A 25,836-nucleotide genomic window follows, 5' to 3' on the forward strand; every position below is an offset into this window, starting at 1 on the left:
CTCATAAGTAGAGCTGTATTTTTCCATAAGGAGGCACACGGTGGCTGGTCTCCTCTTTATGGGATATTATGATGGCTGACTGCAGGCTCAAGGGTTGTCAGCCGAATCCTTGTCCTCTATGGACAAGAGCCTATAGAGGGCTATTCAATAGCCTTTCATCTGATGGTTTTAGAAGCCAAGATGATTACTGACAAAATAGATTACTTCATTAATCTTCAAAATACTATAAAAATGTGGATTCAACTTGTTCAGGTCTGTGCTCAAAACGGGAGGGAGAAACTGTAAGCATCAGTACTAGAGTCAGAACAATAGCAGGCTGAGTAAATCACAACGCTGAACTGCTCATTCTTCTCTTAGCTCTCTGACAGTTTCTTCACTTTATTTATTTGTTTATTTTTAACAAATCATTTTATTGGGGCTCATACAACTCTTATCACAATCCATACATACATCAATTGAGTAGAGCACCCTTATACATTCGTTGTCCTCATCATTCTCAAAATTCACCTTCCACTTGGGCTCCTGGAGTCAGCTTGTTTTCCTTTTTTCCCTCCCCCGCCCTAATTTCTTCACTTTACACACTGAATTTTTCTAGGATTTTATCCTCAGTTTACAGCTTGTCTCACCCCACAGCTCTCTCAGGGTCATAAAGTTTACCTTCCCAATTTTAATGACACGTTAGTGCCATGATCTAAACGACCAGCGCTGACTTCTTCCAGGATAAACCAAACGACTGCTGACTGTCTCTACTGAGATGTCTCCTGGGTATCTCCAACTCAGCATGTCCCAACCACACTCACAGTCTCTTCCTGGGGAATGGGTTCCTGCTCCTCTATGCCGTCTCATGTAATGACACCACCACCATCCCAGAAAACACTTAGAGGCCTTCTCCTTCTGGCTCACATTGACTCAGTCAGGACCTGCTTTTACTTCCTGAGTAGTTTCATACAATCTGTCACCTCCTCTTCAATCTTACCACCGGAGTTGTGGCTAAGGACTACATTATTTTTCATCTAGATTTTTGAAGTTACCTCCTAATAATTTTCCTGCTTCTTGTCTTCTCCTTACATCTTGCTGCAAAATTATCTAGCTCAAATTCAAAGCAGACCACACCACTCCCCTGTTTCATCAGTTAGCACGTAACATCCTTACTTCTTAACATGGTCTTCCATGACCTTTCCCTTGCCCACCGTAGTCTAACGAGTCTAAAGTGCTGGAACAATGTGGCTACATCATGCTGCTTCTTTCCTCTGGACTTTTGTTCCTGCTGTTCCTTGTATCTAAGATGCCTTTTCCCTACTCTTTTGTACATTGATAACCTCTCATCATCACAAAGCAAGCTCCTCCAAGAACTCATTCCCATATATGCTTGAAATGTTGGACTGAAAACCCCCTCTCTGTGCTTCCCTAGCATACTGTACTTATCACTATACCCTAAAATATCTTGTTTTAAGTACGTGATGGATTTAATTATACCTCTCAAAAAGATATGCTTACTTCCTGTCTGGAGGCAAAACTATGTAGGGGTGTTGAAAGTAAAATGGATTATCTGCTGGGTAGAGATTTGCTCCATTCACAATAAAAAAAAGTTGGGGAAAAATAATTGGTATTTAAAAGAGAAAAGTGTTGAAATCTTAATCTGTATTTACAAATGTGAATTTATTTAGAAATAGGGTCTAAGGTGGGTAAGTCATTAGCTGGGTCTTGATTATCAGTGGTTTGGCAGTTATGGGGTACTCAACCCCATGAAGAAATCTAATATAATGTAATCACCATCACCTCTATGATGAGAACTGCTATGGGCAGCCAGTAGATTTAAAGGGAGTTTCCTTGGTCATGTGGTCTGCTTGGTTTCTGCATTTGGCTTATCTCTTACCTCTGGTTCTTTGGAATTGGGGCAGCTGCCTGTTATACTATATAATGATCTAGTCATTATCCTTTGTAGCATCTGACCTTAGCTGCCAACCTTGGGTTCGTTTGCTCCTCAGCCAGAAGCCTGCCATTTAACCTACTTATCTTGGGTTTATCAGTCCCTGCAAGTATGAGGCTCAGGAGACGCTATAGCCTGACATCTGGACCAAGGACTTGTCAGCCACTACAAATGCAAGAGCAATTTCTTTGATTCAAAACTCTGTCTCTATATAAGCCCCACTGGTTAGACATCTCTGGAGAACCCGGCCTAAGACAAGGACTTTGTAGATGCAAGTAGTTAACAACATGAGGTTATGCTAGAGTAAAAAGACCCTAATATAGTATTTTTGGCATCCTTATAAAAAGAGGAAAAAAGACACGGACAGACACACACAGGAATGACAACCATGTGAAGGCAGAGACAAAGATTAATTATGCTGCTGCAAGCCAAGGAATGCCTAGGACCACCAGTCGAGAAAAGGATTCCTATTCTAGAACAGTCAGGGCGAACATGGTCCTTCAGGCCTACGGGAGGGTAAATTTTTGGTTTTTTTTTAATCCATCCTGTTTATGGAACTTTGTAGTGGAATCCACTTAGAGTGAAACAAAATCAGTCTCCCCACTACAACACAAGTACTTGGAGTCAGGGAACCAGTGTTATTTATTTTGGTATATCCAGGTTCGAGTCATAGCAGGTACTCAATAAATCGTGTGGCATGTAAACAAACTGCTCTGTCTCCTCTGTGTGTCAATTGCCATTCCCTGCATTTTCTGCTTGGAATACAGAGACCTTAAGGCTTTGTGCAATTGACACTGCTCTTCCTAGCCTTGCTTCTCTCTTCATCTGGCAGATAGAATCCGTTTCTGTTTCCTTTTGTCAATTAAATTTCAAATAGGTCCTTGATAGACTATGTATATGCCAAATAAATATAAGCGAGGAAAACATCACTGGCAGCAAAAGTCTTCCCTACAACCTGCAAAGACAAAGCCAGTGGTCTCACAACATTCTTATTCCGGGTCAGGTCCTGAGCGCCACTGAAATTGATTACAGAATTAGCTGGACTGAGAATCGATGAATCTTTAAAATGAAAGAGGTTGTTAAAGTTAGCAACTATTATATTTGCAGAAAGGAAGCTGATTCAAGAGGGATTCGAGAGAAAGTAGACTGGAAAATTTAGGGGTTTTCCTTGACCTGTGTTGATTTTTCTTTGTTCAGGTTTTATTTTTTTGCTTTTCTGACAAACTTATAAGAAGTTACTATGAATTCTTATGAGTCACTGGGAGCTACTTTAAATTCTTTAAGTATATTAATTCCTTTAACAATCCAATTAGATAGTCATTATTTTTTAAATTGTTAATAGTCATTTCACTTGGTCAAAGTCAGGTGACCTGATATCAAGAATATAATTAGGCTCCATCTACTGTGACCACAGTTCACCTCCAAGTCATATTTTAATAAGATATACTTTATCTCTTCCTAGATGAGTATGCCACTTAAAAGATTTCATGTAAACTAGGTCACTAACTGGAACCTAGGAAAAAGGATTTTTCTGAGGGAAAAGTTACTCTAATTAAAAAAAAACTAAAATTAATTTACCTATAGGATAACATATATATCCAGAAGAAAACTCCCATTTAGATTAAAAAAATAATTAATTCCAGCAGAGTCATGTGCCACATCTCAGAGAGACTGTGTGAGAGATGAAGACTCCAACATGAATTTTTCTGATTGAGCAGTGGGGACCCCAAGTCGCAAACTCCATGCTGGTAGAACGTCAGTTAACAAAGCAAAGTGTCAAAAGGAATTGATCTAATTCTCTGAAAGCTTGGAAATTAAATAGGATCCTGATGATGCAACATTAGGAGAGAAAAAAAAAAGCCCCCAAAAGTTATTCAACTCATAACTGAGACATCTAATTGGTGTTTCCCACAAGAATTCAGAAGACTGAAATGGTCCCCTACTGGTGTGGAAGAGTTGGTGTGACTCATGTGCCTCTATGAGCACCTCACCTGCCACCATGGAGTGATTCTAAGGTCTACTGGAAGAGTAAAGTCCAGCAAGTACATATATTCAGGAAACTAAAGATAACTCATGTTTTCAGGGTCTTAATAGAGAGTCTTACAATGGGACAGGCATTCTGGGTAAAGTTTGCTCTGCTACTACAAGGCCAGTCGACATTCTGGGTAAAATATTGGTCAAAAGGAAGGGTAAGATAATATTGGCTACACGTTGATAATTACGAAAGCTGGGTGGTGGGTCAATGCTGATGGTTCCTCATATTATTATCATTCTCTGTATGCATAGGTGTGTGTGTATTTAAAATGTCCACATCATTGAAGAAGGGACTCGGATCAGAGCCTAAATTGTGCGAATCTGGTTTGCGGAAGGTTATGGATGACAGTGGGAGTCCAAGGTTCATATGTGGGAACTACATAGGAAATTAGTCTCCGGTGAACCCCCTCTGTCCACAAGCAAGGGATGGGAGGAAAGTGGTTACTTAACAGAGTGCATTGGAGAGATGAGTGTAGAAGATCAAAGACATAAATCAGACTTGAACACTTAAACTTTGTCAGTTGATCCCCCTCTGATGCATGCTGGACCTAATCTGGTTTACAACATGCTCTGTATTTTTGTTTGTTCACATTGAGGTGTATCTCAGAGGTGTCATGTCATTGGAGGCCACCCTCTTGAAGTTGCGTTATATGTTTGTCTGTGTTTCGGTACATGAAACCCAGGATTGATGAACCCACAGAGACAGCAAGTGGAATACGGGTTCCAGGGGAAGGGTAGGGTCCAGTGCTGGTGGGGGGTAAACAGGGCGACAATGTCAAGGAGTCCAGGAAGAAAAAGAATGTTTTGAACCTGATTGTGGTAGCAATTATACAAGTTTTCTTGATGTGACTGAACTACGGAATGATATATGCATTAACTCCCAATAAATAATAAATTAAAAATAAAAGAAAATTTCCACATTAAAGGTGAAAATGTTGTCAATGTTTCTGAAGATCATGAAACTATACCACCACAAGATGCAAAGATAGCTCATATTTCTGAGCAAGAAAAATCAGTGTTAAAAAGGTGTAAATAAGCCAAAGTTAATTTATAAATTTAATGTGATTTTAGAAAAAAATATCAACAGCTTTAGGCTATATTAGGAGTACTGTTAGAGTAACCAGGCTGTTTCAACTGGACAAGCTGATGTAATGTTGATACGGAAAAATAAACAGACAAGAATAACTGCAAACACTCTGAAAAGAGAAATGAGTATAGAATAGTAATAGAATAAATCATGTCATTAAAACTTCAGCCAATTAAACACTGTGGTCATGATGCAAAAGTAGACAAACAGAACAAAAAAAGACATGCAAATTTAGTTTAAGATAAAGTTTGCAGTCCAAAGCAGTTGTGAAAATGTGTGCTAAGACTATTAGATATGAGGGAGGGGCCAGCAGGGAGGGAAGGGGAGGGAAAAAAGGAAAATGAACTGATTCCAGGAAACCAAGTGGCAGGTGAATTTTGAGAATGATGAGGGCAACGAATGTATAAGGGTGCTTTTCTCAATTGATGTATGTATGGATTGTGATAAGAGTTGTATGAGCCCCAATAAAATAATTTATTAAAAAAAGACTATTAGATAAAACAAGAAAAAGAAATTTAATCCACATTGTATATAGTAAGCACAAAATGAAAACAAACGAACCAAAGATATAAATGGAAACCCTGAAAATACAAAACTATTAAGAAAAAAGGAGAATTTTTACATTGAAATAAAAAAGAACAATTTAATACTCAAAATGCAGAGGCCAGAAAAAAAGAATGGCAAAGGATTCAAAAAATAAAATAAAATAAATGATTCATGGCAAAACACAGGCAAGTTAGACTAACAAAGCCAAAAGAGAGCTGGAGAGGGCAGACTAGTAGGCAAAGTAGATAAAATTGTTGCTGAAGAATAAAAGGAACATTTTATAATGTTGTAAGGATCAACTCACCAGAAAGACATTTGCACTAACATTTCCAATGCAAAATATATGGAACAAAACTGACAAAATTGAAGAGAGAAAAAAGTCATTGATAGTACTTGTTAGAGATTTCAATATTTTCCTTTCAATAATACATAAGCCAACGAGGCAGAAGATCAACAAGAAAATTAGAAACTTGTAGGCAACTATAAATAATAGATGCCAATAGAATCCAACTCCAACAACAGCAGAATACAAATCATTTTCAAGTGCACAAAGAACATTCTTCTGGATATGCTAGGCCATAAAAGAAATCTCAAAACTTTATAAGGACAGAAATCATACAAAAATATACTCTCTGATACTAATGGAATGACGTTAGCCACCAGTAACAGATGGAGATTAAATAATTCACAAATGTGGAACGCAAACAACACACGCCTAAATAATGTCAAAGGAGACATCATGAGGGAAAGTAGAGATAATTTAAGTATGTGTAAAAATGAAAACTCATGTGCTAACTCATGGGATGTTGCTGAAGCAGTGCTTAGATGGAAATTTATGTCTCTAAATACCATTATTAAAAAAGAAAGCCGACCTCAAATCAGTAACCTAACTTCCTACCTTAGGAAACCAGAGTGGGATCAAGCAAACAGAAGACAAGAAGCAATACAGACCTGAGCAGAGATGAATGAAATTAAACAAAAACAATAGGGAAAACCTAATTAACCAAAAATTGGTTCTTTGAATAAATCAATAAAATTGATACATCTTCAGCCAAATAGATTAAGAAAAAAAAAGAGGACACAATTGATTAAAATCAAGAATGAAAGACAGAGAATCACTAGGTACCTTAGTGAAATACATGAATATAATTGTAAGGATTACTATCAACAATTGTATGCCAACACATTAGATAAGCTAGGTGAAATAGACTCATTTTCTCATAAAGAAAATCCAAGTACCACATGGCTTTTCTGTTGTATTTTACTAATTAAATTCTATAAAACTTCCCCCCAAAATTAAAAAAGAAAAACCCTTAAACTTCTCCCCAATTCAATAGCTCCAGTAATAGTCCTGATTTCAACAACATATGGAAATATTACAAGAAATAAAACTATAGCATAGAATTTATGAAACTTAAGAATATAGACATAAAAGAGTATTTTATACAATTCAACGTTTTTTCATGACAAATACTCTGAACGAACTATCAATAGAAAAGAACTTTCCCAACCCAATAAAAGACATTTATGAAAAATCTACCAAATTTACCATATTTAAGTGAGGCTGACTGAATGCTTTCTTGCTACAATCAAGTATAAGACAAGGATTCCCACTCTTGCTACTTCTAGTCAATGGAAGGCTCTATCTAGAGTAATCAGAAAGGAAACCCAAGTGAAAACAGGATGAAAAGGAAGAAGATAAACTATATTTGCATGCGACATGATCATAAATAATTCTACGGAATCTACTTATACACTACTAGCGGTAATGCATGAGTTCGGCAAGGTTGCAGGATTCAAGATCAAAAAATGAAAACCAATTTTATCGCTATATTTAAAAAAGGAAATATCACTAAATAAAATAGCAACTTCATTAATATCAATATCACAAAGAATAGATATTTAGGAACCCATTTAACAAAAAATGTGTAAGCCACTCTGAAAACTATATAACATTTATGAAAGAAATTTTTAAAATACTTAAAATTCTTAAATAAATCAAGAACCAATGATATGGAAGGAAGAAGCCCAAGCTACACTAAGGTATCAGTCAAAAACAAGGCTCCAGGAATTGATGCAATAACAATTAAAAATTTTCAACAAGCCTATAAAGTACTGGAAACACTCACTCGTCTATGCCAAGAAATTTGGAAGGCAGCTACCTAGCTAATTGACTGGAAGAAATTCACATTTGTATCCATTCCAAAGAAGAGGTCCAATAAAATGCAGATCATAGAATAATATCATTAACACCACATGCAAGTGAACTTTTGCTTATGGGTCATTCCACAACAGTTGCAGCAGTGTATAGACAGGGAGCTGCCAAGCATTCAGGTTGGCATCAAGAGAAGACAAAACAAGGGACTATTTGCATTGCCTACACCAGAAAAATCTTGGCTGAAAGCAGAGAACACAAGAAAGATGCTTACCTGTGTTTTATTGACTATGCAGAAGCATTCAACTGCGCTTCACATAACAAATTATAAATAGCCTTGAGAAGAATGGTAATTCCAGAACAATTAATTATGCTCATGTGGAACTTATATATGGATCAAGAGGTAGCTGTGTGAACAGAACGAGGGAATGCTGTCTGATTTAAAATCAAGAAAGGTGTTCATCAGGCTTGCATGATTACCATACTTAGTGAATCTGTATGCTGAGCAAATAATCCAAGAAGCTGGACTATATGAAGAAGAATGTGGCATCAGGATTGGAGGAAGGCTTATTAACAGCCTGCAACAAGCAGATAGCACAACCTTGCTTGCTGAAAGTAAACAGGATTTGAGGAACTTACTGATGAGAATCAGGGATAGCAGTCTTCCGTATGGGTTATACCTCAATGTAAAGAAAACAGAAATCCTTAAATAGGGACCAACAGGTAACATCATAATAAAGGAGAAGAGACTGAAGTTGTCCAGGATTCCATCTTGCTTGGATCCAAAATCAATGCTTACAAAAACATCAGTCAAGAGAGAAAATGCCACATTGCATCAGGTAACTAGGATGCACAAGACCTCTTTAAAGTTTTCAAAGCAAAGATATTACTGTGAGGACTAAGGTGGGTCTGATGCAAGCCACGCTATTTTCAATCGTCTCACATGCACGTGACAATTGGGCAATGAATACAGAAAACTGCAGAAGAATAAAACATTTGACTTATGACGCTGGTGAGGAATATTGAAAGTGCCAGGAACTGCTAAAACAACAAACAAACAAACACCTTAGAAGTACAGCCAGATAGATGCTCCTTAGAAGCAAAGATGGTGAGACTTTCTATCACACATTTTGGACATGTTATCAGGAGAGACCAGTACCCTCTGGAAAAATCACAAATTAGAGGGACAGGGAAAACGAGGAAGACTCTTGACAAGATGGCTTGTTTATACACCGTGGCTGCAACAATCTGTTCAAACCTAACAAGTGTGAGGATGGTGCCGGAGCTGAAAATATTCCTGCTGCTGTACAGTCACTACTAGAATCGAATAAATGGCACCTAACCAACCGCCACCACAACAAATGAATGAAAAGACACCAATCATAAGACTTAATATTGTTAAGATGGCGAGACTCCCAAAATTTATCTACATACTCAACAGATATTGAAATTTCAACTTTTTAAAAATAACAGAACTGTATAAATCAATCCTAAAATTCACAAGGCAATGTAAGGGGCAAATACACAAAACTATCTTGAAGTAGAAAAACAGGGTTGGGAGCACTCGCATGCTCCTCCTCAGAAATTACTATAACGCTGCAGCACTCACAAGGAGTCCTGGTGGGGCAGTGATTAAAATTCTTGAATGCTAATCAAAAGGTTGGCCATTTGAATCCACCAATCTCTCCAGAAGAGAAAGATGTGGGAGGTTGCCCCTAGAAATAATAATCATAATAAAATGAGGAACTGATACCAAGGGCTCAAGTAGAAAGAAAATATTTTGAAAATGATGATGGCAACAGAAGTACAAATGTGCCTGACACAATGTATGTATGTATGTATGTATGTATGAATTGTGATAAGAGCTGTATGAGCCCCCAATAAAATGATTTTTTAAATCAAATAAAAAATAAAACAAGAACAATAGTAATAGTGTGCAAATCTGGGAAGCTGGATGTTATGAAGAAGAATGCAGCATGAGGGTTGAAGGAAGATTCATTAACTACCTACAATATGCATATGACACACCTTCGTTTGCTGAAAGCAAAGAGGACTCGGATCAAGATCAAAGACTATAGCATTCAGTATGGATCACACCTCAATGTAAAGAAGGTCCCGGGACCAATTAGCAACATCAGAATAAACAGAGACGAGGCACCAGTTGTCAAGCATTTCATTTACTTGGATTCATTATCAATGCCCCAAGGAAACAACAATCAAGAAATTGAACAATGTATTTATTTGCACTGGGCACTGGGCATATCTGATGTAAAAGACCCCTGTCAAGTGTTAAAAAAGCAAAGGTTTCACTTTGAGGACTGGAGTGCACCTGACCCAGGTGATGGTATTTTCTTTTAAAAAATCATTTTACTGAGGGGTCATACAACTCTTATCACAATCCATTGTGTCAAGCACATTTGTACATTTGGTGCCCTCATCGTCCTCAAAACATTTGCTTTCTACTTGAGGCCTTGGTATCAGCTACTCATTTTCTCCTCCCTTCCCGCTCCCCCCTCCCTCATGAACCCTTGATAATTTATAAATTATTATTTTGTCATCTTACACTGTCCGACATCTCCCTTCACCCATTTTTCTGCTGTCCGTCCCCCAGAGAGGAGGTTATATGTAGATCCTAGTAATCGGTGATGATATTTTCAATGGTTTAATAAACATTGAAAGCTGGGCAATGAGTAGGGAGGAATGAAGATGAACGGGTGCATTTGGATTATGATGTTCCAAAGAATATTGCTTATACTAGGAACTGCCAAAGAACACAAAATGATGCAGAACTGGACAGATTTGCCTGTTTACACAAGGTTACTCACTCTCAGTCAGACCAACTTGATGGTACCTGACAAGACAATGTCTTACTGGTGTAAGGTTTGACATGTAGAGTTACTGGACAGAATTCAGAGCCCAGAACAAAACCCTCATATTTATGATCAGCTGATTTTCAACCACAGTAGTAAGATAATTCAATTGGAGAAAGAACAGTCCTTTCAACAAATGGTTCTCAGATAACTGGATATCTGCAGGTGAAAGGATATATTTGGATTTCTTTATATCATATACAAAATTAAACCAAATAGATTATATTCAAAACTATAATACTATAAAACATAGAAGCAAACCTTTATATGACCAATGGTTTTTAAGAGATGACACCAAAGGCACAAACAATGGAAAAAATAGATAAATTAAACTTCATTCAATTTAAAAATCAAAAGAGTGAAAAGAAAACACGGAACGGAAGATGACACTTTCAAAATCATGTGTCTGATAAAGGAACGTACTCCTAAAATAAAATGAATTAATGCAACAATAAAGGCAAATAACCTAACAGAAAAATGGGCACAGGATGTGAATCGGTAGTTATCCAAAGAAGACAAATATATTCACGAGGAAGTGCAAATTAAAATTACAGTGAGATACTACTTCACACCCTAGAATGGGTAAAATTAACCAGTCAGACAGCAACAAAAATTTGCAAGGATGTGGCAAGAGTGGAAGTACATACACTGATAGTGGGACTGCAAAATGTTGCCATCACTATGGAAAATAGTTTCCCTGAATGACAAAGAGTTCTCATGTGATCAACAATTCCATTCTTAGAAAATGGAAAACATGCTCACATAAAAACCTGTACATACATGGTCATAACAAGCTTATTTATATTAGCAAAACAGATTTGGAAACTGCCCATATGTCCCTCCAAACAAAAGGATAGGAAAATATGTTATATCTAAAAAATGGACTACCATTTGCCCCTAGACAATAAAAGAGAACTGCCATTGTGATATGTTACAGTGTAAATGAAACGTGAAAATATTTTGCCAAATGAAGGAAGCCAGTTACAAAAAGCCCTATTTTTTGTGATCCCATTTACATGAAATTCCAGAATAGGTGAATTCACAGAAATAAAGAATATTTGTAGCTCTTTAGACTTTTTTCAGAGGTATGAAATGTTTGAAATTTATTCTGGCAATGGTTTTAAAATTCTGAAAACATATTTAAAAACAGTGAATCATACCTTTTAATTGGTACATTTTATTTCAATAAATCTGTCATTAAAAACACATTCTTAGCAAACTAGGGATCCCTGGCAGAGCTGTTACGTGGTGGGCTGCTAGCCACAAGGTCAACAGTTTAAACCACAGCCACTCGTGGGACATAGATGGCGACTTTCCATTTCTGTAACGGTTTACAGTCTGAGAATGCCACAGGGGCAGTTTTATTGTCCTATGGGGTCACTATGAGCCACAATTGACTCGATGGCAGTTATGTTTCTGTTTGAGGTTTTTTTTTAATTAGCAAAATTGTAAGCCAGGAAAAAACTTGTAATAAACAATTACATTTTGTACTCCGATACAGATGTCAGCGAGAAAAAAGCCCAATGCAGCAGACCATATTGTACATCACATCCCGTTGGCCTATCTTTTCAGCAGGAGATGTGAAGGGACAGCTGTGTGTGAGCTGACTCTTGGGGACAGCATCCCACCTGACACGTAGCTTCTTTTGGCTTTTTGCTTCAGAACTGTTTCCAAGGCTATGGAATGTCAGCCTTCTGTATGGTCCAGGCATGTAACAGAAGATAATGCTTAAGGGGCAACACTCAACTAAGGGGCACATGTCTCCCATTCTTTGGGAGGACAATTCTGGCAGGCTTTCTGTGTGCTTCTGAGAGGTTCTGATGAACCCAGTTCTTCCTGGTTAATAGTAACTTCAAAGAAAATGCACCTCTATGCTGCTTTACTCCTGCTTCCAAGGACTGCTTCTCAAACAATTTGCATGCAGCTCAGTCCTTCTGGTAGGCTCTGATTTTAACCTAACCCCAACTATTACAACGAACAACTCAATCATGAAAGAATGAGGTTGTTAGCTGAAGTTAAATGGCTATCTGACTTGTGATGACTCAATCCACAATGGATGAAATATTGCCCAATCCTGCACTATTCCCACGATTTTCAGATTTAGATTGATGGGCTGTTTCGACCTAGTCTGTTCTAGTAGAGAAGCTCCAGTGATACCTATTCACCATCAGCTGGAATTGAACACAGGTCTCATATACAGAAGGCAAAAATTCTTCCACTGAATCAATAATGATCCCAATAAAAGGGTTAATTTTTGGTGCCACTGAGATGATTTTTGGCTTACAGTGGCACCCTTGACTGAGCTGTCCCATGGTGCTTTCTAGGTTCTAATCTTTTCCTAAACTTTTATTAAATACTGCTGATGAGTTCCAACTGCCAACAGCAGTCTTTATCTGAAGATCAGGGGAATGGTGCAGGCCTGGGCATTATTTCATCCATTGTGGATTGAGTCACCGTATGTCAGGCAACAATTCAATAGCAGCTAACAACATTCTTTCGTATTGAGTTGTTAGTTATCGTAGTTTGGGTTCTGCTAAAATCAGAGCCTCATAGAGGGACTTAGATGCAGCTGAGTGCTCAAATAATTTCACTGACAGGGATCCTCCAACGAAAAAGTAAAAGATAAACAGCATAGAATTCAGAGAAAATGAAATGGAAATATAAACACAAGAGAATGAAAGTTAAAAAAAACACCTGACATAATTTTCACCAATTAGATTGATTTTTAAAAATTCAGTCACAAGGTCCATTATAGAGCCTCTGTATAAATGTTCACTATGTGGCGGGGGGACCAGGGACTAGCAAAGGACATCATACTTGGGAGTGAGTCAGTGAATAGAGGGAAGACCTCAGTCAGATGAACTGACACAATAGCCACAACAATGGTTTCATTGACTGCAGGGCTGGCCCCAATCCCAACTATGAGGACACTCCCCTCTCCCCGGTGATGGATGCAAATCAGAGGACAGCACTGAAGCTACAGCTCAGGGCGAGGGGTCATATGATCAGAGCACATAGAAACAAAACAAAGAGGAAAGGAAAGAGAGTGAAACACATCTTGGCCCACCAAGCCCCAAGGACAATATTCCTGCTTGAGCAGCCAATGCAGAGAGGACCATAGGGCCGGCCCAACCATGAGACCCGACATCTCTCACTGATTCATGGTGCTATGAGGGACAACACTGGAGGCACAGTACAGGAATTGTGCCCAATCTGACCCCACCACAGGGGGGGCAAAATGCTAAGGGAATGCAACAAAGCAGCAAAGGGAGCAAAGCAATGAAATCCCGGGGAATACCAAAAATACACTTCAGGGCCAGCGTGTGGCACCCAATCAGATTCAACCAGAAAGCACTAAAGGTTAACAAATAGATCTGGAACGATTTATAGTTTTCTATGTTGTTTGCCTTTTTTGTTGTTGTTGATTTTGTTATTGTTTTGCTCTGTCTTGTTTTTGTACTTATTATTGTCTCTGCATGTCTATCAAGGTAAGATAGGTGGAATAAACAATCTTGAAGAGAAATCAATGAGACCAACGGTTCAGGGAGGACATGGGAGAGGGGGAGGAAAGAAACTGGGTATTAACAAACCCGGGGACAAGGGAACAACAAGTGATCTGAAATTGAATTGAGGGTATAGGATGCCTGGCAATGTAATGGAGAATTATTACTGAAACCTGAATGAAGGTCGAACGTGATAGTGGGACAAGAGGAAAGGAAATAGAGGAAGGAACTAGGAGGCAAAGGACATTTATACAGGTCTAAATATAGGCATGTACATATGTAAATATATTTATATAAAAGGATAGGGAAATAGATCTATGTACATATATTTATATGTTAAGTATTAAGGTAGCAGATGGACATTGGGCCCCTACTCAAGAACTCCCTCAATACGAGAAAACTTTGTTCTAATAACCTGGCATTCTGTGATGCTCACCTTCCCAACACAATCGTTGAAGACAAAGTGAGTGCATAAGCAAATGTGGCAAAGAAAGCTGATGGTGCCTGGCTATCAAAAGATATAGCATCTGAGGTCTTAAAGGCCTGAAGATAAACAAGTGTCCATATCGCTGAAAAGCAACAAAGTCCACATGGAAGAAGCATACCAGCCTGTGTGATCACGATGTACCAACAGGATCAGGTAACAGGCACCAAACACCCAGAACAAAAAAAATCCTATCAATGTGAATGAAGGGGTGCGCAGAGTGCAGACCAAAGCCCATCTGTAGACAATTGGACATCCCCTTACAGAAGGGTCACAAGTGAGAAGAGCCAGTCAGGGTGCAGTATAGCATCTATGAAACATACAACTTGAAACATACAACTTTCCTCTAGTTCTTCAGTGCTTCTTTCCTACCACTATCATGACTGTAATTCTATCTTACAAATCCGGCTAGACCAGAGCATGTATACAGGTACTGATAAGAGCTGGAAATACAGAGAATCCAGGACAAATAAACCCCTAAGGACCAATAATGACAGTAGCGATACCAGGAGAGGCAGGAGAAGGTGGGGGGTAAAAGGGGGAACTGATCACAATTATGTACATATAACCTCTTCCCAGGAGGACAGACTGCAGAAAAGTGGGTGAAGGGAGACATTGGTCAGTGTAAGACATGAAAAAATACCGTATATACTTGTGCATAAAAGTCAAGTTTTTCAGCACATTTTAAATGAAGCCTTCGTGGTAAAAATAGGTGCCTTGGCTGATATTCGGGCAAGTTTATACTTGAGTATATTTGGTAATAAATTTATAAATTATCAAGGGTTCATGGAGGAGGGAAAAATGAGCTGATACTGAAGGCTCAGGTAGAAAGGAAATGTTTTGAAAATGATGAGGGCAACATATGTAAAAATATGCTTGACACAATGGATGTATGTATGGATTCTGATAAGAGCTGTACGAGCCCCAATAAAGTGATCCACCCCCCCCCCAAATAAAACAATGGACTCGTGAGAATGACACAGGATCAGGCAATGGCTTATGGCACTCTCTTATACAAGTTGGAGTGGACTCAATAGCATGTAACAATGACAATGAGTATATACATTTACTCAGTGTTTCCTAGGCATGGATATACAAATACATGAGAAACTAGGTGTATTCAGAGTTTATTTGTTGCAACATTGTTCTGAAACAATATAAATGGCCATCTGTAGAACAGATTAAATAAACTATGGCTTATCTAGACAATGCAATAGTCAGCAGCAGAACAATATTAATGAGAAAGTGTCCCAGTTATTGATTTGAAAATATCTCTAAATCACAGCAATATGAAAAATTAGGTACACGAGAGTGAGTATATAATGCTGTCTTGGAATAAAAAAGGGATTAAAAAGTAACCTGTACTTGTGCCTATTTGAGTATAGACAACGAAAATCCAGAAAGATATATAAGACACTAATTATAGGAGTTACCCATTTAGAAGGATCATTTTTTTTAAAGGGAAAGTAGAAGAGAAACTTCTTGCTTTATATATGTCAGAAACCCACAGGGCAGTTCTACCATGACTTATAGAGTCACCAGGAGTCGGAATCGACTGGATGGCAGTTGAGTTTTGTTTTGTCTTTTTGATTATACAAGGGTAACTAAAAAGTCTTGCTATTAGGGTTCCAGTTCCTAATGGGTTCATTCCAAACAAAAGCGTGTAAACACATCTCTGTAATTAGTGGACTGCTGCAGACAAGTTCTCTCAGTCATGCACTAGTCTTCAGTGTTGTCAGGGCACTTTCAACAAAAAGGGAAGGAGGGCGGTGTTTCCCTAACTGAGGCTGGCATCCTAAGGGATTCTGGGCCAGCTCAAGACAGAGCAATCAGCTCCAAAAGTTACGAAGACTGTTTTGTTTTGAGTGAATTTCCAGGGAGTAATCCTGATAGATTTTCACAAAGCACACAGACATCCTGGGGTTTATTGTGAAGAAGTTTTAAGAAAAAGGAGAAGTGCATTGGGGGCAAAAAGGCCAGGCAAATTGCATTGAGGACTTTCCACCCTTCAGGACAATGCATCTGTTCATTTTTTGAGGGGTTAGCAAGGGCCACCCTGGGAGAATTTCATGAAGGGTTAGAGATGGAAACACTGCTTTACAAATGTGTAGAATTTGATGAAGGCTATTTTGAGAAACAATACCTTCCCACTTTGATATGTTAAATACAGATTTCTATGTTTTGCAGTGATATCTGTACTTATCCTTGTACTATATTATATATATTCAATTATAAAGCCATGCCAATTACCTTTGCCTTATATTATATAATATGTATCATATAAAATTACCCTTGTATCATATATGAAGAGATACACAGAAAATTGTCAAGCTGATTCTGACTGGTGCCCAACATGTCAGAGTAGAATTGTACACCAGTGTTTCTGATGGCTGCTGCTTCAGAAGCAGATCGCCAGGACTTTTCTCAGACACCTCTGGATGGACTTACACCTCCAACCTTTTGGTTAGCAGGTGAGTACATTAAACAATTGCACCACCTAAACGACAACAAACCACTGCCATCAGTTCTGTAGAACTTCCCTATAGGGTTTCTATGGCTACTTATCTTTAAGGAAGCAGACTGCCACGTTTTCATTCTGCAGAGTGGCTGCTAGGTCCAAAGTGCCTTCCTTTTGGTTAGCAGCTGAGTGATTTACCCACTGCGCCACCAGGGCTCATCTTTGCACCCCCTCTATACAAATATATGTATTTCTAAAAATACATATTTTGACAAAATAATAATTTGTGAATTATGAAGGGTTCATAAGGGAGGGGAGAGTGAGGAGGGAGGAGAAAATGAGGAGCCGACATTAAGGGCTCAAGTAGAAGGCAAATGTTTTGCGAATGATGATGGCAACAAATATACATATGTGCTTGACAGAATGGATGTATGTATGAATTGGGATAAAAATTGTACAAGTCACCAATAAAATGATTCTAAAAAAAGAGAAACTGAAAAAAATATTTTAGGGACTCCTCTATACACATATATACATAGATGTATTTCTAAAAATTAAGTGTTTCAAAACATTGTAATATATAAATTTTTAAGAAGGATAGAAAATAGTTGTAGACCAGCAACAGGTATCAGAAGTACTTAAATGGATAAAGTGAACATTGAGTTTAGCCTTAGATTATACTCAGTAATTTCAAGGGATTCTTTGATAGCAATGAAACTTCTTTTACAAGGTTACCAATGACCTAATTCCCAAATCCAGGACTCAATGTCATTCTGAATCTCACTGCTGTATTTACTTACTTATAAAAAAATTATTGATGACTTATCATGTACCCAAAACTACTCAGATCTGCAGACAAAAAATACGGAGTTTTGGTGTACAGCGGTTAAATGCTCAGCTACAATTTTAGGTTGAGTTCCTCAGAATGGCAAAACCCATGATGCATACATATGCATATAGATTCATTTCAAGGAAAAGGCTCATGAGTTGTGGAGTGTGCCAAGTTCCAAATCTCTGACTCAGGGATCAGGGGTCCAAGGCCAGGTGTCAGGGTGGAGGTTTCTTCTTATTTGTGTGATTGTAGGGGCTGATGAACTCAAATCAGCTGGTAAAATGCTAGGCTGCTGGCTCATGAAGTTATGGGAGTTGGTGAAAGCCATAAAAAGGCTGCTGGCTCACATCTCAAGTACCAGAGGTCAGATGCAAGACTGAGAATGAGCTTTGCCAGGACATCATTATATACTGGATGCAGGCCACAAGCCCCCCAAACTGAGTTGGTTTCAACTGATTGACTCTCAAGTTATTGCCCCCACCAACAAATTGGTTGCATATATTAGATCATAAAACACATTAGGTAGCATTAGATTATAAACAGAAGAGTAATCAGTCCAAAGTCTGCCAAACCAGCGAATCAGACCCTAATTGACAAAGAACATGAATCCCCACAGTCAGCCTCTTGTCAACTTGTCACTTGTTCTAACCATACACAATCTTGAATACATACACCTAACATGACACAACCAACATGTGTACAACTGGAAATTCACTAGCCCTGTTTATGAGAGAACTTCAAAAAGGTTTTGAAAAATTCTTTTTAAAAATTATTTTATTGGGGGATTGTATAACTCTTATCAGAATCCACACATACATACATCCATTGTGTCAAGCACTTTTGTACATTTGTTTCCCTCATCATTCTCAAAACATTTGCTTGGTATCAGCTCCTGTTTTTAATCCCATTTTTCCATGAACTTTTTAAAGCTCCCTCACATTTTATAAGTAATGCGATGAGAGGGAATGAAACCAAAATATTTGCTACATACATGCTTTTAACTTATTAACATGTAACTGGAAAGTAACCATACTAGATCACAAAATGGAAGATGACTACATTATCACAAACTACCAAACTACTGAGAATTATGTCCCAGCCAAGTGGAGACATTACCTTAACCATCACAGGCAATATCACTCTTGCCCTGCACGTGGCTTCATTATTGCCAAACATACACTGTTAATGGGCAACACAGTCAACTTTTGTCCTAAGTATAAAAGGTTGGATAATGGATTCTTTAGAAAAGCAAAACCTGTGAAGCTTATGAAGTACAGATATGCAGATTTATTTCAAGAAAATGGCTTACATAGTTGTCAAGGCTGGCAAGTTTCTAATTTGTGAGTCAGATGTCAGGTTAGAGACTTCTCCTGACTCAAGTAACTCTAGGGACTGAATCCCAAAATTGGCAGGTAAGATCACAGGCTGTTGGCTGCAGAGGTGAATGAATCCAAGGTTGCAAAGTAAGATGGAAGGCTGCTGACTCACAGGCTGCAGCAGACAATATGGTAAACCACTGGCTCAAGTCCAAAGAACTGGAGGTCAGATTATGAAGAGCCAGATGCAGGATCCAGATCCAGAAAAAAACCAAAAGAGCTTAGCTAGAATGTCCATACATATTAGAAGCAAGCCATGCCCTTGACAAATCTCATCATGCGGAAAGATTACATAATAACTATTAACCACTGAGAATCATGATCCTGACAAACTGACACAAAACCTTATGTATCACAATCTACCCTTTGTCAATTTGCCAACGGTTCACATTTCCTTACACAATCATACATAATCTCTAAAGAGGGTTAATTTCCCACCTTCTAGCATACAAATAAGGAGCCCTGGCGGTGCTCTGGAGTGAGTTCCTATTCTAACAAGAACACAATGCTGCCTTTTCCATGATAGAAGTGGTCCAGTGTCATCAACCTGCCACCTGGCTGCTGGTTGTTCACTGAGGAATCATTCCATCATGGACTCAATATTGGTTTCTGCTGCTGGCAGACTGGGCACTCAGCAATGACTCCATGGAAGCGTCTGCAAATTCAACTTGATAAACCAATTCTAGCATTTCAATTTCCTTCAGTCTTTGGATATCTTCTATGGAACACCAAGGCAGGCTTGACATTTCAACTTGATTTGGTGTAGGCCATAAAGCAGTTGAATCCATGCTTCAGTGAACCAAGCAAATAAATTATTAGATCCTTCCATAACCTCTCAAAAAGAAAAACTGATGAAGAATATGTGCCTAGTGGACACATACCAATAAATTCAGATTGATCTAACTTTATCTTCCTTGAACACGGATCCTAAACCCTTAGCAGTCATTCTCACACATATTTTGCAGGCGTCTCCTTGCAGATTTAAACCAAGCAGTTATTTTGGAGTACAGCATAATATCTTTTGGACCACACTTGGTGCTTCACTCTTTGGACATGATGGAACTTGTCTAGTTTTAGGTTTAGAAGCAAAAATGGGTGTTGAGGTGGGTCCTGAGGCCATTTGTCAATGTCTTTTAAGGCCTCTGCCACAGGCAGATGACCCAAGCAATGTTATAAGCGACAGCTCATACAACAACTATTCAGAAACAACTGGGTTAATCATATTAGATGAGTGGAGAGGCTTATTGTTTTACTGGGGAAGGTAGACTAGCAGACAATGATAGAGTCATCTAGAAGGTTATGAATGACAGTGAAACCCCAAAATCCATTTCAGGGTCCACTCATGGATAAAGCCTCCAGTGGATCCCCTCTGAGCAAAGATGAGGGATGTGAAATGCCCTGTTAGCAGGCAGAGAGCATTGTAAAGTTGATTATGGCGGGCACAATTACGTTAAAATGTAATATCTTATCATTTAATCTCCCCTTTGACCCATTTAAAGCTGTTTAAGTTAAAAAAAAAAAGGTAAAGGAGCAATATGGGAGCAGAAGGTGAATTCCTTGTGACCACAGACCAAATAAATGACTAGCCTTGCTATCATGCAGAATGCATTGGAAAGTGGATTACTACAGATGCAGTAGAATTAAAATTTAGCACTCTATTATTTTCTCTCTCTTATGATCCATTTTTTTTAACTCAGCCACTTTTTATTTTGTATTATTTGACACAGGTCATAATATCTTATGATCCATTTAAATTTGTTCTATTTTAATATTTTCTGCTTTCTTTTCCACTAAGGTAAATTTTCATCTCTTTTGCCTTGTTGTTAGCTTTTGTTTTTAATGTTTTTCTGTAAATGAAATACAAGATAGGTAGACCTACAGAGACAATAGTTGGATTAATGGTTCTTTGATGGTATGGGGACATTGGGGGGGGGGGGATGGAGAGGTAGTAACAGTGAGTACATGAATGAAGAAATTGTCCTAAAACGGATTGTGGTCATGATTGTACAACTCTTCTTGATTGAACTATTAAATTGTATGATGTGTGAATTTTATACCAATAAAACGGTCGGAAAAAAAAGATAGTGTATTATTAATAGGAGTAAAACAGACGGTTGTGCTGTGAAGAGTGATTTAGGGGCTCAACATGCCCAGTTTCCTGATTATCTGTCTTTATGTCCCCATCCTACATTGCAGGGACTCATTTCTTGCCAATCAACATCCTCACTTTAACTTCAAATACCAGTCAAGTTTGGGAATCCAATTATTGTAGTTCAGGCATTCTCACAATACAATTTCTGAGTCTGGCTTTTAACCATGTCATCTCTGTTACTATAAGAAATAAGACTTTCTTTCAAGACAGAAGTGTCCATTTTCAGGAATTCTATGCAGTGCTTGGGACTCTGAAACCCTGAGCTTATTTCTTTATTTTACTACTTTGTCTAACAAACATAGGACCAACCTACCAACCTCCCTATACTTTTCAGTTTGACAACAATGCTGAAAAGCATCCAATCTCAAAGATTTGATTCAAAGGCACCAATGTTTTATTGTATTTATTTCTACTGCCACGTCAAGTCTTCTCTACTGGAATTAGAGGTGTATGCACGTCAAGTCTCTCTACTGGAATTAGAGGGTGTGTGTGTGTGTGTGTGTGTGTTTATATCTAGCCGGACCTGAGAACCAATTCTGAAAACTCATCTTTAAGATTTTGTTTCTCTAGAACTACTCTTGGTTCCGAATGTCAGCCTGAGTTCTCTAGAAGAGCCCAAGCAAGTGAAGTATGGATGCCGAATGCCCCCAATCCGTGGGGTTTTCCTGATTCATATGGTTGCAAACACACAATTGGCAGCCTACTGCTCTACTGCCTCATATTCCCAAGAACCTGATATCAGGGGATTAAGAGAGTACGAGCACTGCCAGAAGAGCCATGTGAGGAGATTTTTAAAGTTCAGGGGAAAACTGAAAGACAACAGAATCTTTCCAGAAACCTAAAGTCCTCTCATATGTCAGATGCAGACTATACCCCCAAAGAACCTAATGGGCTTCCCACTGAATGGCTTTTCAGTGAACAGGCTGCTCACATTAGATCCCCAAATGCAATATAATTCTATTACCCTGAATCAGAGAAATCAGTCCAATATCTGTCAAGCTATTGAAAATAAAAGACTAGTCAAGTTGATACAACAACTATTACTACTACTAATCAAAAGACTGGCTGTTCTAACCCACTCAGAGGATCCACAGGAGAAGGACCTGGAAATCTGCTCCCATACAGATGATGGCCTAGGAATCCCTTTGGGGAAGTTCTTTTCTATTCATGTGTTCACAACTGAACTGCACCTAACACCCATCAGTAAAGTGGTGACCAAGGAAAGCTATGCCTTGTCTAAGTTTTCCTCTGTGCAGTAAACAACTGGTACTCGCCAATCCTTTCTATTTAACTCAGGACCCCATGGTTTCGTTTTTTAGTTTTTGAAAATTTATTTCATTTATATATTTTGAATAAATATGAAGTCTCCTTATATATTCCAGGAGCCCTGGTAGCAGCATAGTGGTTACTTGTTAGGCTTCAAACCACAAAGTCAGTCAGTCGTTAGAAACCACCAGCAGCTCCAAGGGAGAAAGATGAGGTTTTCTACTTTAGGTCTACCCTGTCCTATAAGGTTTCTATGAGTCAACATCAACTTGATGGCAATAGGGTTGTTTGTTTTATTCTAATAATTATTTTCTTCTTGAAAATCAGAAGAAACAATTTATCATCTCTTCAGTATTTACATGAATTTGAAAAAGTGTGCTAGTGGTGATTACTAGCATACTTTTTCAAATTATATAAAATTGTGACAATAGCTCAGGCCCAGGCCCAGGCAGTGTTCCTTCCGTTGGACAGAAGGTTGCTATGAGTTGGACTGACTCAATGGCACCTAACAACCCCATGCTGAAACAAAAGCCCACACCAAATTCACTGCCATCTAGTCCTTGTTGACTCATAGCAACCTTATACCATAGGGCAGAACTTCCCCTGTGACTTTCTGAGCCCACAACTCTGTTCAGAAGTAGAAAACCCCAACCCAGGAACAGCTGTTGGTTTAGAACTGTTGACCTTGCAGTTGGCAACCCATTGTGTAACTACTTTGTCACCAGGGCTCCTTTGGGGCTCATGCTGGTGGTGAAATAAATGAATACAACCCTCTTTTCCAACTTGTGGCTCAGTGGACATTGGGAAGGCTCATGCACATATGTTATGCAGTTTACATTATCAGAGTGGTAAAATAGGACTTCACAAAAATAAATGAAATGGAGAAAAATTCACAAATTCTTTAAAATGCTTTCCTTTTGGCCAAGATTTAGCCTAAAGGTACTTGGCTGCTAAATAAATGTTTGGAGATGCAAGAGACACCTCAGAAGAAAGCCCTGGAAATCCACTTCCATTGGAACACAGTTTTACTATTTTTAAAATTTATACTTTATTGGGCACAGTTCTATTCTGATACTTGAGATTGCACGAATTGGAATAGACTTGAAAGCAACTGGTATTGGGAGAGACGGGTTCTAAATAATTTTCTTAAATATCATCTATAACAGTCTTTCCCGTTACAGCTCTCAGCTGTCACCTGGAACAATTAAGTCCCACCTACAGCCTTATCTTGACCTCAGGGCTATACTACAGGAATTTTTAAAACCCTTAAGACTATCTTATCTGCTCAGTATCAGATCTGCTGCTCCTGTTCTGATAGGGTAACCCAGTTTCAGGTACTCAGACTTTATCTGGTTACTTATAATCAAGGCCCTACCTGTCTCTCTAAGCACTAGGTCCTGGTTTCTTCTGCTATGAACTGTAACCCCACATTGGCACCTCAATTTGTATCACAGTTGGGCACTGTTCCCTATAATGTTCTGTGGGCTTAGTTAGACTCCTACTCTGGAACTCTGTTGTTCGGAGTCTGACTCACGAACATGCCCATTCCTCACTATAGACACTCGAGAGAAGGCTTCTGCTTGAACTAGATTTCTAACCAACTGTCAGTATCTTTTAACCTCCTCTGCCTAGTACAGGAAGTGATTTCTGGTCTGGGACATGCCACAGACTGACCCATATCATTCTAATAGAAACTCAAATAGCACTTCGATTTTTAAAATATCCCAATTCAAATCACCCAATAGTAAACATGCCTCACTGAATACTTATCTGCTGCTTGAAATTTCAAAAGAAAAGACTTCGTTACCTGTCTGAATGAATCCTGGTTTGTATCCATTGGTTGTTCCATTCTCTGGGGTCACAGTTGATGATACCGAAGAGCTTGGCTTCAGAGAGTGGCAAGTAGCAGAGGATTGTCGGCTTCTACATTCTGAAAAGAAGCAGAAATCACATTATATGATACCAATACCTGCTAAATCAGGTGGTGGAAGCAAAACCTATTAAAACTTACAACATAAATTACTGCTCTTCCAGTAGTATCCATTGTCCTTATCAGATAACCCACTTTTCTCTTAGTCCTGAGAGGAGTGGTTACAGGTTTGGCTACTATCTACAAGGTCAGCAGTTTGAAACAACTAGCCACTCTGCAGGGGAGAGATGGGGCTTTCTACTCCCATAAAAAGATAGTCTCAGAAACTCAAAGGGTGGGGGTTCTACCCTGTCATATAGGGTCGCTCTGAGTCGGCTTTGAATCAATGGCAGTTAGTACTTTCGACAGAATCTTCAAGAATAGGGAGCACAGATATTTTCCCTAGGTCCATGTTTGGAAGACAAGAAATGGTTATCAAGGATCACCAGATCTTTGTTCCTCATAGACTAGTTCCCAGAGGGAAAAGTCATATTTAATATAAGATACTAGTTTTATGGAGAGGATTAAAGCTAAAATAACAATAATTTATAAAAACCTAATAGACTTTCAGGAGCCCTGTTGGTACAAAGGTTAAAGGTCTCACCAGCTAACCAAAAGGTTAGTGGTTCAAACTCACCAGCCTGCTCCATGGGAGAAAGACAGTGCTGTCTGTTTTCAAGATTGATAACCTTGGAAATCACATACGGCAGATTAACAACATTGGGTTTGGGTTTAACAAGCTTTCAAGCCTGTTAACTGAATGTAGTGTGAAACTGTAACCTAAAGTCCATCCAGGCTGTTTTCAACTTTCTCTCCAAAATCTCACTGCCATCAACTTAATTCTGACTCATAGCAGCCTTACAGGACAGAGTAGAACTGCCCCTGTGGGGTTCTGAGGCTGTAACTCTTTATGTCAGTAAAAAGCCTCATCTTTCTTCCATCACCCTCTACCTAACCTTAACTCATGTCCCAAAATAGAAGCAAAGAGAAATATAGAGCAGAATAGAAAAATTAGAAACGCTCAAATGTATTCTCAATTCTTATTAAATAGACAATGTTCAGGTTTATTACTGATCATAATATACTAAGCTTCATTTTAAGTAGGCTGATATTGAGTCTCTAGTATAATATTTTAATAGTACTTTGCATTATGAAGGAGCTCTGAACTGCTAACTATAAGGTCTGTGGTCTGAATAAAACAGACAGTCCATAGGAGAAAGGTTTCTTCTTTGGG

The 25,836-nt window shown here is 38.5% G+C and overlaps 1 protein-coding gene across 3 annotated transcripts in view; it reads right to left on the reverse strand.

Moving 5' to 3' along the window:
• The window catches only part of GREB1L (GREB1 like retinoic acid receptor coactivator), a 132,130-nt gene that overhangs the window by 72,296 nt on the left and 33,998 nt on the right, over positions 1–25,836 (reverse strand). For 2 of the 3 annotated variants that reach the window (XM_075532695.1, XM_075532694.1), the window contains exon 5: positions 24,501–24,623. In XM_075532695.1, the coding sequence (XP_075388810.1) occupies positions 24,501–24,623 (123 nt within the window). Of the gene's footprint in view, positions 1–2,860; positions 2,990–24,500; positions 24,624–25,836 lie in introns of all 3 variants that reach the window. The other variant, XM_075532693.1, reaches the window with a different exon arrangement.

The sequence above is a fragment of the Tenrec ecaudatus genome, chromosome 15 (assembly GCF_050624435.1).
Source record: "Tenrec ecaudatus isolate mTenEca1 chromosome 15, mTenEca1.hap1, whole genome shotgun sequence".
Classification (NCBI taxonomy): Eukaryota; Metazoa; Chordata; class Mammalia; order Afrosoricida; family Tenrecidae; genus Tenrec; species Tenrec ecaudatus.